Source organism: Entelurus aequoreus, linkage group LG14, assembly GCF_033978785.1.
Source record: "Entelurus aequoreus isolate RoL-2023_Sb linkage group LG14, RoL_Eaeq_v1.1, whole genome shotgun sequence".
NCBI classification, from domain to species: Eukaryota; Metazoa; Chordata; class Actinopteri; order Syngnathiformes; family Syngnathidae; genus Entelurus; species Entelurus aequoreus.
The window spans coordinates 39,777,166-39,792,749 of NC_084744.1; the positions used below are offsets into that span (position 1 = coordinate 39,777,166).

Below are 15,584 nucleotides of genomic sequence, written 5' to 3' on the forward strand. Positions count from 1 at the left end.
AAACTTATATTATGTTCTCATACAGTTAACCTAATTTCTCAGTTGTATTCTTTGGAAAACACTCTTTCTCACAAATACATAAATGAAGACAGATGTATTAAAAAAAAAAAAGCATTCTAAATCGTAAATAAACGTAAATAAAAGTCCGCTTTCAACGGAGCCAATGGAAGGTCCTCTATTCCGCCCTTAAAGGCCTACTGAAATGAATTTTTTTTATTTAAACGGGGATAGCAGATCTATTCTATGTGTCATACTTGATCATTTCGCGATATTGCCATATTTTTGCTGAAAGGATTTAGTATAGAACAACGACGATAAAGATTGCAACTTTTGGTATCTGATAAAAAAAAAGGCTTGCACCTACCGGAAGTAGCGTGACGTAGTCAGTTGAACATATACGCAAAGTTCCCTATTGTTTACAATGATGGCCGCATGAAGTGAGAGAGATTCGGACCGAGAAAGCGACAATTTCCCCATTAATTTGAGCGAGGATGAAAGATTTGTGGATGAGTAAAGTGCAAGTGAAGGACTAGTGGGGAGTTGAAGCTATTCAGATAGGGAAGATGCTGTGAGAGCCGGGGGTGACCTGATATTCAGCTGGGAATGACTACAACAGTAAATAAACACAAGACATATATATACTCTATTAGCCACAACACAACCAGGCTTATATTTAATATGCCACAAATTAATCCTGCATAAAAACACCTGCGTGTTTGTTATGCTAGCTCCTAGCTCCTCTGCTAGCTCCTAGCTCCATAGAACACGCCAATACAATTCAAACACCTGATCAACACACACAATCACTCAGCCCAAAAGACCGTTTACCTAACCCAAGGTTCATAAAGCTTATATATTTTTAAAAAGTTACGTACGTGACGCGCACATACGGTCAAGTTATCGAATGTTTAGCAGCCAAGGCTGCATACTCACGGTACCTGATATTCAGCTGGGAATGACTACAACAGTAAATAAACACAAGACATATATATACTCTATTAGCCACAACACAACCAGGCTTATATTTAATATGCCACAAATTAATCCTGCATAATAACACCTGCGTGTTTGTTATGCTAGCTCCTAGCTCCTCTGCTAGCTCCTAGCTCCATAGAACACGCCAATACAATTCAAACACCCGATCAACACACACAATCACTCAGCCCAAAAGACCGTTCACCTAACCCAAGGTTCATAAAGCTTATATATTTTTAAAAAGTTACGTACGTGACGCGCACTTACGGTACGGTACGTGTTATGCTAGCTCCTAGCTCCTCTGCTAGCTCCTAGCTCCATAGAACACGCCAATACAATTCAAACACATGATCAACACACACAATCACTCAGCCCAAAAGACCGTTCACCTAACCCAAGGTTCATAAAGCTTATATATTTTAAAAAAGTTACGTACATACGCAAAAAAAAGCCAAAGCTGCATACTCACAGTAGCACGTCTGCGTCTTTGTCATCCAAATCAAAGTAATCCTGGTAAGAGTCTGTGTTGTCCCAGTTCTCTACAGGCGTCTGTGTATCCAAATCAAAAGTCCTCCTGGTTAGAGTCTCTGTTATCCGAGTTCTTCCATCTTGACTGCATCTTTCGGGAATGTAAACAAAGAAGCGCCGGCTGTGTACTGTTGTGGCTGACTACGTTCGAAAAATACGTCCATTTCGCACCGACAACTTTCTTCTTTGCTTGCTTGGCTTCCTTCTCCATAATGCAATGAACATGATTGAAACAGATTCACGAACACAGATGTCCAGAATACTGTGGAATTATGAAATGAAAACAGAGCTTTTTCGTACCGGCTTCAATGTGGAAGGCATACCCGTGTTCGTCGGGCTACGTCACGCGCATACGTCATCCTCAGACGCGTTTCGAACCGGAAGTTTAGCGGCAAATTTAAAATGTCACTTTATAAGTTAACCCGGCCGTATTGGCATGTGTTATAATGTTAAGATTTCATCATTGATATATAAACTATCAGACTGCGTGGTCGGTAGTAGTGGGTTTCAGTAGGCCTTTAAGACCCAATAAAAAAACATCCAAAAAGCGGCAACAATAATCCATTTACATTTTGTGACTTGAATATTAACCAAGTATTAGTGATATTGTTATTATAAGCGCTAACGCAGACAAAGTATTTATAGTGATCACCAGCTTGTGTACCAATGTCGACATGATCGACTGATCAGCTGCTTCCTCCTTTCCTTGCTCGTCAAACTTAATTGTAGATCATAAATCATGCCTCTCACCTGGATAGTAGAAGGACAAGGATGTATTCCGACAAGGTGGTACACTTTGACAGCCAATTTAGACCCGGGAATGGCGAGAACGACACAAAATTACGTTGAGTCATTCTTAATCTAAATGCTAATATACTGTATGAACATCCTAACAGTCGGCATCCTAATAGCAGCAGACCTTGTACAGTAAGTGATGTTCTATTATGTTTGTTGGTTCTCATAAAGTTTGTAGTGAGCAGAAATCATTGATGTTGAAAAAAAAAGCGAACGTGATGAAATTACATTTTGAAATTAATGTGTCGCGTATGCATAAAATGAGCAAAATATTTGAATATTACATGTTATTATAAATGTTACTACATTACATATACTGTATACTTACAGCATGTATATAAAACCTTAATGGAGGTGTTTGGATGTTATTTAAGGGCTTTATAGGCAGACTAGAGCGGCTCCCATAGGCGCCATAGTAAGCGGACTTTGGATCACATTTATTTAATATTTAGAATGCAAAAAAACCCAGAAACATTCATTGTCATGTCTCTCATAATGTTTATGAACCTAAAAAAAAAATGCAGTTCCGCTTTAGGTTTAAAGTTTCAATTGACCAAAAAAACCCATTTCCAATTATTACGGTATGTTCTCTTTGGTAATTTAGGTAAAAAAAATATTCAAAGTCAAGCACAAGACTGCTTTTTAATTGAATACTTGTACACTTTTATTGGGAGTGATACTGTACATGTTTTAAGGCATTGTTCTGCTATAACATACAGTACAAGGGCTATTATTCATCAGAGAGTACCTGTAAAGTATGTTTTCTCGTAACTACAGTGCATTTCTGAGAAAAGGCTCCATAGTTCAGGGTACTGTAGTTTGTTATTGTGCTTTTATGATAGACACCCAGCTGTGTTACTGAGGTCATAAATAGAGAAGCCAACATTTTCCCCTGAAAAAGCTGATAAACCTCAACGACCAACAGTTTAACTCAACTACCTGCCTTTTCCACATCCCTTTAGACATTATTTAGAATCATTTATTCATCCAGAACCATATACAATACAATTAAATGTGTTCTGTTTTATGGACAAACATTTTATAATGTAGAAGCTTTGTAAAATGATCATAAGATCTATAAGAAGAACTGATATTGGTCATCCTGGATTATACCAGGATAGTAAGGTAATAATGAGATAGTTATTAATGTACCTATTAAAATCAGTTTTATTTATCGATTCAGTTAATCAAAGTGTTCGTATCATTTTCAATCAGCACACTTTCTGTCCACTTTGGAAAAAGTTCACTTCATCTCTTTTGTTTGTACTATTTGTTTATACACTGTACTACTTCTCTTTCTCTTTATTTCCATGTTTCTCACCTGCATGTTGCTGTGCTCAAAGTCTCCCAAATACCTCTTAAAGGTAAGGCTCTGCTCTGAGTTTCCACCAACTGGTACAGTTCAGTTTGGAACCTGTCTTGAGTTTCTGCTATGGAGGTTGTACAGTATGGGATAACTACAGTACCATGCAAAGGCTTTTGATCCTCCACAGGCTAAACTGATACTGCCATACAAGCTGTACACTGACTACCCTAAAGCAAATCCTAGTTTCACTTTTATAGTGTTGTCTCTTGAGAATATATACTTTACTTGCTGAAGAGCAGAGGTGGGTAGAGTAGCCAGAAATTGTACTCAAGTAAGAGTACTGTTACTTTAGAGATTTATTACTCAAGTAAAAGTGAGGAGTAGTCACCCAAATATTTACTTGAGTAAAAGTAAAAAGTATGTTGTGAAAAAACTACTCAAGTACTGAGTAACCTGTTCGTTTAATGACGACGGCAACAAATAATGCACAAAAACATAAAAATAGCAATGAGCAAATTCAGAGCCAGGAATATCTCTTAAGCAACTAAAACAATAATATATATTAAATAATAATACGTTAACATAAAAAAAAATAAGGCAAATTGAGCCACAATAACTTAACAGCACCATAGGCTCAGTAGGCAGAGATTACAAAGGAAAATAACAAGTTAGCCTTTACGCAAACCATAAACTGATAGGTTTGGGCTGCACCTGGGAACACACTGTGCACATCCGATTGTTGTTTCTATGCATGCGTGAGTGTGTGTACGACTGTGCGTGTGTGTGTGTGTTTGTATGTCTATGAGGATGCAGTGCGTTAATAAATATGTCCCCACACCGTGTACATTTGACAGTGATTCATAGCAGGGAAGCTAACATCAGCCTACGGTGACAGCCAAAATATCTACTAACTTCCTCAAATTTGACGTTGAGTTCATGTAAGCTTAAGTTTGTTGTTGTTTGTCGCTGAAACTTTATGTGCAGTTAATCATGTGACCGCCTGGCTCTGTTTGATTGGTGAAACGGAGTCAAGCGTCACCAGTGACTGTATTTGATTGGTGAAACGCAGGCATGCATAGATCCTACTTTGAAGGTCTGTCTGACAAACCAAAACAAACAAAGCGTGCATTAACAGATTGATAAAAATCAGTAGCGAGTAGCGAGCTGAATGTAGATAAATGGAGCGGAGTAAAAGTAGCGTTTCTTCTCTATAAATATACTCAAGTAAAAGTAAAAGTATGTTGTATTAAAACTACTCTTAGAAGTACAATTTATCCCAAAAGTTACTCAAGTAGATGTAACGGAGTAAATGTAGCGCGTTACTACCCACCTCTGCTGAAGAGTGAGATATGGCAAAGACTACTTCCTTCCTGACTATGGCAACACACCAACTGAAATGAATGCATACTTGCAAATGAGATTCAATGTCTAAGAAAACAATATATAACAACTGAACATTATTGCACATTAATGATAACCTGGAATAATGGTCCAAGAGCTCAGTGTTAAAATATTGCATACATTTTTTTTTAAATCAAACAAATGAACATTCATTACCACCAATGTACCCAAAATTGGTACTGTTGAGTACCGGTACCACTTCGTACCCATCCCTAGCAGTGTCCATCGGTCAGATACCATACATAAGTTCTTTTTCTAGCCTCACACAAAACGCAAAGAGTTGAAAACCTAAATGAACTGAACCGAACTGTACTGCTTGGTGTTCACTCATACTCTTCAACTTCACTGTCATCCACATTTAAAGTATGTTTCTCTAACTTGGAATCTCACCAAGTTGCACTATTGATTGCTTTTGGCAATGACTTCGTTCAGATATTCTTTTAACAAGAAAAGACATTTTAATAACAAGTCGGCGTTATTGATGTAATATGTACGCCGCGGTGTTCTCAATCAAAGCTGGCAAGTATAGTTGAGAGAGAGTGACAGTCGCCAGCTCCGGCAGAATAAAGTCAAATGCGGGTAGTTAAGCTATTTTAAGTGTCACACGCGCTTTTGTACTTGTGAATGATCATACATTCTCATGTAGCTCATGCAGAGAGCTTTAGACGTACCTTTCTTTCTCTGTTGGAATAAAGTATTAAGATATGCACTTTGCTACGTAGACTTACCATAAAATATCTATTGCTTCATTAATTTTGATGAAGCCATGAACTGCCAAAGCCATTAGAAAGCTTATATTGTGTCCTCGTTAATCCGTCGTGGGGAAGGCTCTATGCTTGATGACGGCTAGTCTCATTATTCAGACTGCGCCCCTATTCTTGCGTGCCCCACAGCAGCGCTGGCTTTTTCTCTAGATTGTTAGCTTTAATTGTTTATGGGGCCGTGTTATACAGACGCCACATTTAGTACAGCTGTGTGTTCCCAACCGGCCCATTTAGAACTGCTGCAATGATACCTTTATGTCTACAGAAGTCCTCCGCCGACAACATCAGCTCGCAAATAAACAGCAGCTAATTTAAAGGTGCTGCATAAGCAGGCACGCTCATCGATGCCCAGTGTTCATTGGCAATGTTTGTGTTCAGGTGGACACCATGGAGATGATGCGTCACCCTGAGGAAACCACCAGCATGAGGAGACAGACGGTTGCCTCGTATTTCCGTGTAGGTTTCCTTCTCTCTTTGCTCATTGAATACAATGTATACAGTATTGGTTTGTACAGTATACAGCAGTGTTATTCAACCTGCGCCTGTGAGCCCAATTAGGCCCACGAATGACATCAGACCAGGGTGCACGTTTAATTCAAAACATCAATCAATCGCAACTTATTTGTATAGACCTTAAAGGCCTACTGAAATGCGATTTTCTTATTTAAACGGGGATAGCAGGTCCATTCTATGTGTCATACTTGATCATTTCGCGATATTGCCATACTTTTGCTGAAAGGATTTAGTAGAGAACATCGACGATAAAGTTTGCAACTTTTGGTCGCTGATAAAAAAGCCTTGCCTGTACCGGAAGTAGCAGACGATATGCGCGTGACGTCACCGGTTGTGGAGCTCCTCACATCTGCACATTGTTTACAATCATGGCCACCAGCAGCGAGAGCGATTCGGACCGAGAAAGCGACGATTTCCCCATTAATTTGAGCGAGGATGAAAGATTCGTGGATGAGGAAAGTGAGAGTGAAGGACTAGAGGACATGCCACAAATGAATCCCGCATAACAAACACCTCCTCTCTCCCGTCCATATAACCCGCCAATACAACTCAAACACCTGCACAACACACTCAATCCCACAGCCCAAAGTACCGTTCACCTCCCCAAACTTAATACAGCACATATATTTTCCCAAAGTGCCCAAAGTTACGTACGTGACATGCACATAGCGGCACGCACGTACGGGCAAGCGATCAAATGTTTGGAAGCCGCAGCTGCGTACTCACGGTACCGTGTCTGCGCATCCAACTCAAAGTCCTCCTGGTAAGAGTCTCTGTTGTCCCAGTTCTCCACAGGCCTATGGTAAAGCTTGACTGTCATCTTTCGGGAATGTAAACAATGAAACACCGGCTACGTGTTTGTGTTGCTGCAGCCGGCCGCTAATACACCGTTTCCCACCTACAGCTTTCTTCTTTGCTGTCTCCATTGTTCATGGAACAAATTGCAAAATATTCACCAACACAGATGTCCAGAATACTGTGGAATTTTGCGATGAAAACAGACAACTTAATAGCTGGCTACAATGCTGTCCCAAAATGTCCTCTACAATCCGTGACGTCACGCGCAGGCGTCATCATACCGAGACGTTTTCAGCAGGATATTTCGCGGGAAATTTAAAATTGCACTTTAGTAAGCTAACCCGGCCGTATTGGCATGTGTTGCAATGTTAAGATTTCATCATTGATATATAAACTATCAGACTGCGTGGTCGGTAGTAGTGGGTTTCAGTAGGCCTTTAATCACAAGTGCTGCAAAAGGCTTATTTACAAACCACAACGACATCCGGTCAAAGGAAAACTTCAAAAGCCAAAGCTGGGAAGAATAGGAAACCTTGGAAAGGGGCCGTAGATGTGGGAATCCCCTCCTGGGTGACCGGCTGCAATGGCTGCCAAGTGGGTACAGCTGTTACATTAACAGATAATGTAAGAGTCCAATCCATTGGCAACCCAACAGAGGGTCTCAGGGGGATCTTCTTCCAAGTAGACAAGTCAACAATGCAGAGATGTCCCTACCCGAGGCATAAAAGAGTGGTTCAACCTGGGTCACAATTTGGAACGACTAGCACCTCTTCCAGACTGGTACTGCTCCAGAGACCACCTGGTATTTTCTCCGCGCAGAGCAGAAAAAATAGCGGCAGGTCAACTGGTCTAATCAGGATCTATTCAAAAGCTAGAGTATATCAATTAGTTTTATGGTTGGACTTGTGCCTGGTATTCCAAATACTCAGAGAAACTGTCCGCAATTACCTGTCCAACTATTTCACCAGAGTAAGTGATGCTCACAGGTACTACACTAGAAGGACTTCCTCAGACCTCGCCCCCCCCCCCCCCCCCCCTTTCCTTTTTGGTGACCTTATATACTCTGGACCTAGACGTTGAGTCCGCGACATACATGGCGGACAATAACTGATACAGTCTGCTTTGCCAGTCCAAAAGCATTCACTGTTTTCCGTAGTCTTCACTCGACGGCCAGGTAATACAAAGCACACGCTACCTTTTTTATCACATCCACGGGAGCCTGCATTCTTGTTGTCTCTCCTTCGACAAATGGACAAAGTTTTTCGCTAAGTAAAATCACAGCTGACCTGGACATTGGAAAGTTCTCTTGCCGTCTGAAAAGTGTTGTATCCCAAATAGCTGCAATGGCTTTCTCTTAAAGTATTCATGTGTGATTTCCACAAGTGTCTGTACATGTAGAAGAAGGAGAAACACCGCATGTCTGGATGACTCGCCTCCATATTTCCAGTAGTTAGCTCCGAGTTACGAAACAGCTTTATTATGAAGCTGGCTGTGGCGCGTTCTTTCTGACGTCACTTCCTGTGTGGGGCGTGGTCTTTCTGGCGTCACTTCCTCTCCGAACTCAGTTTGTAAACGATCAATGAGTCCATACAAAGCTAAGAGCCGGAGATTCAAGAAATACACGGCGCACTTACCCGTGTAAAAATGTGTCCTTAAACGCTGGTTTAGTGTGGCTGAAACGGGGCTTAGGCTAAATATTTATTGGTTTAAGGAGTTATCCGGCTTAGTGTAGACATAGCCTTTGTTGAAAAGCCATAAAACCTTTTGCACTCACTGACCTCAACGTTAGGCACACCCACACTGTGTAATGCTTGCTAGCTGCACTGCAGTGTAATGGTACACAAACTACAACCACAATGATGAACCATTTCAAATGAAAAGAAAAGCTCTCTCAATCTGAACTGAACATTATTATCTCCATGATATGCCTCTGCCAAGGTCATTGTAGAAATAAACACTTACTTACAGTAACCGTATTTTTCAGAGTATAAGTCGCTCCGGAGTATAAGTCGCACCGGCCAAAAATGCATAATAAAAAAGGAAAAAAAACATATATAAGTCGCACTGGAGTATAAGTCGCATTTTTGGGGGAAATTTATTTGATAAAAGCCAACACCAAGAATAGACATTTGAAAGGCAATTTAAAATAAATAAAGAATAGTGAACAACAGGGTGAATAAGTGTACGTTATATGAGGCATAAATAACCAACTGAGAAGGTGCCTGGTATGTTAACGTAACATATTATGGTAAGAGTCATTCAAATAACTATAACATATAGAACATGCTATACGTTTACCAAACAATCTGTCACTCCTAATCGCTAAATCCCATGAAATCTTATACGTCTAGTCTCTTACGTGAATGAGCTAAATAATATTATTTGATATTTTACGGTAATGTGTTAATAATTTCGCACATAAGTCGCTCCTGAGTATAAGTCGCACCCCTGGCCAAACTATGAAAAAAAACTGTGACTTATAGTCCGAAAAATACAGTACTGTAGGGATGTAAACCGAGTACCAGTATTTTTTGGTACCGGTTCCTAATAGGGTCCGTCCTGGAAGACCGTTAAGATTCTGGACAAATAATACGGATATTGGTATTTTTTTTCCCAGCCGACCGTCGTAATTATGACATGCGCACGCTGTCACATTCATGCTATGGATAAAATAAATCACTGGTAGGGTCTGATAATCATCTTGGAATAATCACAAATAAGGAAGCAACTCCACACAAATATTTGTAACACAATATTTCCTCCTCAAAAGTCTCTAAAAGTGACGCAAGCTGATAAGAGTCAGTGTCATTTATCAACCATCGTCTTAGCGATCCAGTAATCCACAGGCCATTATTAATCCACTCAAATAAGTGAAAAATAAAGTCATCTAATAATCGATGAAGTTGCTTTGAAGCAAGCTAGCATCCGCTGACAGGTCTCTAGTCGCAGTCTGACATCACTCGTTTGCGTGGCATCAAAACACATCTTGCTTAAATGCTCCTAACATGCTAAATTATAGTATTGATTTATATGATATATCCTTTAAGAGGTCTGTGCTCTGCACATGGATGCCATACATAAATATTGTAATTGTAATGAACAGAAACACAGTGATGGGTGTGTGTGATGACATAACTGCATTGCACCTCGTACCACAAACATAGTTGACTTGTTTAAGATTGAAAAAGCAGGTATTGATAAGACTTCCCTGCTGTGAGATGTCACATGATGGTGTACAAACAACCTCTTGCTAATAAAAATGGTTATAAAAAATGAATTTTTTTTCACATCTTTATTTCCACCTATTACATATAGTACTGACGAGTACCAATGAATACCGTTATCGATAAAGAATAACGATATTGGTATCAATGTCGATAAAATCCTGACGATAGGCATCCCTACTTACAGTGCCTTTAGATACTTATTTAAAGCTTAAAGGCCTACTGAAATGAATTTGTTTTATTTAAACGGGGATAGCAGATCCATTCTATGTGTCATACTTGATAATTTTGCGATATTGCCATATTTTTGCTGAAAGGATTTAGTAGAGAACAACGACGATAAAGATTGCAACTTTTGGTATCTGATAAAAAAAAGCCATGCCCCTACCGGAAGTAGCGTGACGTAGTCAGTTGACAGGCTCCTCACATTTTCCTAATGTTTTCAATGCAGCTAGAGCGATTCGGACCGAGAAAGCGACGATTACCCCATTAATTTGAGCGAGGATGAAAGATTTGTGGATGAGGAACGTTAGAGTGAAGGACTAGAATGCAGTGCAAGACATATCTTTTTTCGCTCTGACCGTAACTTAGGTACAAGCTGGCTCATTGGATTCCACACTCTCTCCTTCTTCTATTGTGGATCACGGATTTGTATTTTAAACCACCTCGGATACTATATCCTCTTGAAAATGAGAGTCGAGAATGCGAAATGGACATTCACAGTGACTTTTATCTCCACGACAATACATCAGCTAAGCTCTTTAGCGACTGAGCTAACGTGATAGCATCTGGCTCTAATGCAGATAGAAACAAAAGAAATAAATCCCTGACTGGAAGGATAGACAGAAAATCAACAATACTATTAAACCATGGACATGTAAATACACGGTTAATGCTTTCCAGCCTGGCGAAGGTTATTAATGCTGTTGCTAATGACGCCATTGAAGCTAACTTAGCAACCGGACCTCACAGAGCTATGCTAAAAACATTAGCTATCCACCTACGCCAGCCAGCACTCATCTGCTCATCAACACCCGTGCTCACCTGCGTTGCAGCGATCGACGGTGCAACGAAGGACTTCACCCAATCACAGACGCGGTTGGCGAGACGGAAGAAGTTAAGGTGAGTTCGGCGGCTAGCGCGTCTGCTATCCATCTCTGTCCTCCTGGTTGTGTTGCTGTAGTCCGCCGCTAATACACCGATCCCACCTACAACTTTCTTCTTTGCAGTCTCCATTGTTCATTAAACAAATTGCAAAAGATTCACCAACACAGATGTCCAGAATACTGTGGATTTTTTAAATGAAAACAGAGCTTTTTTGTATTGTATTCAATGGGTTACCAATACTTCCGTATCAACCGTTTACGTCACGCACATACGTCATCATATCTAGATGTTTTCAATGTGTGGCGGGAAATTAAAAATCGCACTTTATAATTTAACCTGGCTGTATTGGCATGTGTTGCAATGTTAAGATTTCATCATTGAGATATAAACTATCAGACTGCGTGGTCGGTAGTAGTGGGTTTCAGTAGGCCTTTAAACTGCTTTTGTTGGGCCCGTTCTGCAACTCTTCCCAAAGTTTCATGATGATTCTTTGCGTCAGCCTGCTCACAGATGGTTGGATAAGCAGACACAAGCCAGCAGATGTGGTGTCAAAGGTGATCTTCCTGTCAGCACCAAGTGTCAGACATGCAAGAAAGGAGATCCAGGAACAGAAAATTACTTTCCAGATTTCTACCTCTATGACAGTGGTTCTTAACCTTGTTGGAGGTACCGAAACCCAGCAGTTTAATATGCACATTCACAGAACCCTTCTTTAGTGAAAAATAAAATGTTTTTTTTTCAAAATCAAGACAAAGTTATATGTTTTTGCAAACACTTTAGTTTGGGGAAGATATTCTAAGTAACAAAGACTTAATTTTGAGGTATTTGGTTAGGGTTAGGGTTAGGGTTAGGGTTATATAAAAGGTCATGCCGAATAAGGCATTAATAAGTACTTAATAATGACTAGTTAAGAGCCAAAATGTTACTAATTTGCATGTTAATAAGCAACTAATTAATGGTGAATATGTTCTCCATACTAAAGTGTTACCATGTTTTTTTACTGGTGCACAAAATGAACCGTGCATGAACAGCACCTTGTTCAAACAACAAAACCAACACAGTAAACTCACAACAAATTACACACCTGCAAATCAGTGTGACTTCTGCTGTTGCCGTATCCGTATTACGGCGATAGGGAGAAGTTTTTATTTACGTGTACAGCTCCACTAATGGACATTGGAGTGTTACTTTCAAAGGCAAAATTAAAGTATTGCTAGAAACATAATTTTATATGGGACTTTATTTTATTATATGTAAAAAAAAGCAAAAAACACCAGCAGAATTAGAGATATTACAAGTCAAAGTGATGAAGCTTAGTGTTACGCTCATGACTTGGTGGAACTAAACATTACCCTATAAGATGAAGGCAAAGGCATTTTATTGATATTTGAAATGTATTCAATGTTTATAAATGAATATTAAAATATACTAAATGTAAAAAAGGGAATACATATTCAAAATAAGATCATTAAATGAAATCTAGTTTGGTTACGCCATCATGAGCGCAACACAAGGTTGTAAAAGTTTCAGCTACAATTCTAAATAAGATGTCAAAAGCAAACTGAAATCAAATACACACAGCTTAAAGATTGATCAATACCTATTTAAATTTAGTAATACATAAATATGATGATTTATCAAAATATAAATGAAATATACCTGAACAGAACGCTCATGATGGTTACACCAAAAAAGTAATGCTATGAATCGCGTTTTTCCAAGTTTTTGGGGCATTTTTATGCTATTTCCAAGCATCTCCTTTTTATTGTCGTTGATTTTAAATGGTCAAACTAATGCATATAACATATGCATGTCCTAGTAAACCAAAAAAAAAGTCAATTATTTTGATTGTTACTTTTTGAAGTACATTTGTGCAGGTGGGTGCGAATGTACCCATTACCAGAGCTGTACACTTACACAATGAGTCGGGTGTATCTTGACCTCCGCCGAACCCCTGAGCCCGACTCACCGAACCCCTAAGGTTCAATCGAACCCAGGTTAAGAACCACTGCTCTATGAATACAAAAATGCCAGTTTTGATTGACACTACAGAGATGTTTTATTGAAGTGTTTGTTATTGTGGTTGTAGTTTGCTTTGGTTAAAAACTGGCCTGCATCATCTGACATATTGCGGTTACCTTATTTACGTTTTATCAGAAAAACTCCGGCTTTGCAGAGAAGTAGCACATCACAACAAATCAAAACCAGAATAAAGGTATTAGTGTTAGTATATTTTAAACAAGCATACAAAGTTACAATGTAGTCCATCGCATGTTTACAGCTTAACAATTCAGTAGCAAAATGCAGATCTTATTCAATCCTACCCATTCTCTGTTTTACAGCAATAACTAAATGGTAAATGGTCAACTGAAAGAACTAATTTTTTTTTTTAGAAAATTAAAGTTGACTTATTCTCAGGCTAACGAGGGCCACAAGAAACAATGTGGCGGGCCAGATGTGGCCCCCGGGCCTTAAGTTGACATCTGTAGTCTATGGCCATGAATAATTACATTTCTTCGATTCTTTTGTAATGTGACTGAAAAAATAAATAGTATTACTGTTGTACTGTTACTGGTATTTATCAGCCACCTTTTTTTCTTACACTACAGGATGGCGCCTCTCTGGTCCTGATCCAGCCCATTCTGACCTTGTCATCTTCTGATGTTTGCAGTACTCGCTGATGGACTTACTGTCTAAGATGGTGGTGGGTCAGCCTCACTTTGTACGCTGCATCAAGCCCAACGACGACAGGAAAGCGCTGAGCTTCTGCAAGGAGAGGGTGATGGTGCAGCTGCGCTACACGGGCATTCTAGAGACCGTCAACATCCGCCGCCAGGGCTACTCCCACCGCATTCGCTTTGAAGAGTTTGTCAACAGGTAAGACGCACAACACACACACACACACACACACACTTTGACTGAGATGGAGCAGAACAAGCGAGCCGTGGCCTGCATCAGACAAAACAGGAGTTCTTTAATTAGACTGGGTCTAAGTTGAGCAGCGCAAGAGGCTGACTAATTGGCAATCATTAGAATAACTCCTACAGCGCTCTTAACTGGATGGATACGCTAGTTGAGGAAACACCAATGAAAGTGCGATTTCAAGGGGTGATGCATTTTAACAGTCTTCTCTTTACTATTCATAACGAGTTTGTTCTTATAATTCTGTAACCTGGAAAAACTGTGAGCGGGTCTATTCAGGTTTTTTTTTTTCATACAAAAGGCGCACCGGTTTATAAGGCACATTAAAGGCCTACTGAAACCCACTACTACCGACCACGCAGTCTGATAGTTTATATATCAATGATGAAATCTTAACATTGCAACACATGCCAATACGGCCGGGTTAATTTATAAAGTGCAATTTTAAATTTCCCGCCACATTCCCGGTTGAAAACGTCTAGATATGATGGCGTATGCGCGTGACGTCAACGGTTGATACGGAAGTATTCGGACCCATTGAATCCAATAAAAAAAACCTCTGTTTTCATTCCAAAATTCCACAGTATTCCAGACATCTGTGTTGGTGAATCTTTTGCAATTTGTTTAATGAACAATGGAGACTGCAAAGAAGAAAGCTGTAGGTGCTATCGGTGTATTAGCGGCGGACTACAGCAACACAACCAGGAGGACTTTGAGGATAGCAGACGCGCTAGCCGAACGACCTCACCTTGACTTCCTCGGTCTCCGGGCCACCAACCGCATCGGTGATCGGGTGAAGTCCTTCGTCGTACCGTCGATCGCTGGAACGCAGGTGAGCACGGGTCGTGATGAGCAGATGAGGTCTGGCTGGCGTAGGTGCAGAGCTAATGTTTTTAGCATAGCTCTGTCGAGGTTCCGTAGCTAAGTTAGCTTCAATGGCGTCGTTAGCAACAGCATTGCTAAGCTTCGCCAAGCTGGAAAGCATTAACCGTCTATTTGCATGTCCAGAGTTTGGTAGTATTGTTGATCTTCTGTCTATCCTTCCAGTCAGGGACTTATTTGTTTTGTTTCTATATGCAGTAAAGCCCGATGCTATCACGTTAGCTCAGTAGCTAAAGAGCTTCACCGATGTATTGTCGTGGAGATAAAAGTCACTGTGAATGTCCATTTCGCGTTCTCGACTCTCATTTTCAAGAGGATATAGTATCCGAGGTGGTTTAAAATACAAATCCGTGATTCACAATAAAAAAA

General features: G+C 40.0%; 2 protein-coding genes across 7 annotated transcripts in view; both read left to right on the top strand.

Annotated features, from left to right (window-relative positions):
• myo3b (myosin IIIB) overlaps window positions 1-15,584 on the top strand; it is a 290,744-nt gene that overhangs the window by 125,234 nt on the left and 149,926 nt on the right. For 5 of the 6 annotated variants that reach the window (XM_062069877.1, XM_062069876.1, XM_062069875.1 and 2 more), the window contains 3 exons: window positions 3,642-3,662; window positions 6,148-6,225; window positions 14,083-14,288. In XM_062069877.1, the coding sequence (XP_061925861.1) occupies window positions 3,642-3,662; window positions 6,148-6,225; window positions 14,083-14,288 (305 nt within the window). The remainder of the gene's footprint in view (window positions 1-3,641; window positions 3,663-6,147; window positions 6,226-14,082; window positions 14,289-15,584) is intronic. The other variant, XM_062069879.1, reaches the window with a different exon arrangement.
• The window catches only part of LOC133664885 (glutamate decarboxylase 1-like), a 354,813-nt gene that overhangs the window by 81,993 nt on the left and 257,236 nt on the right, over window positions 1-15,584 (top strand). The gene's annotated exons all lie outside the window — the stretch shown is intronic.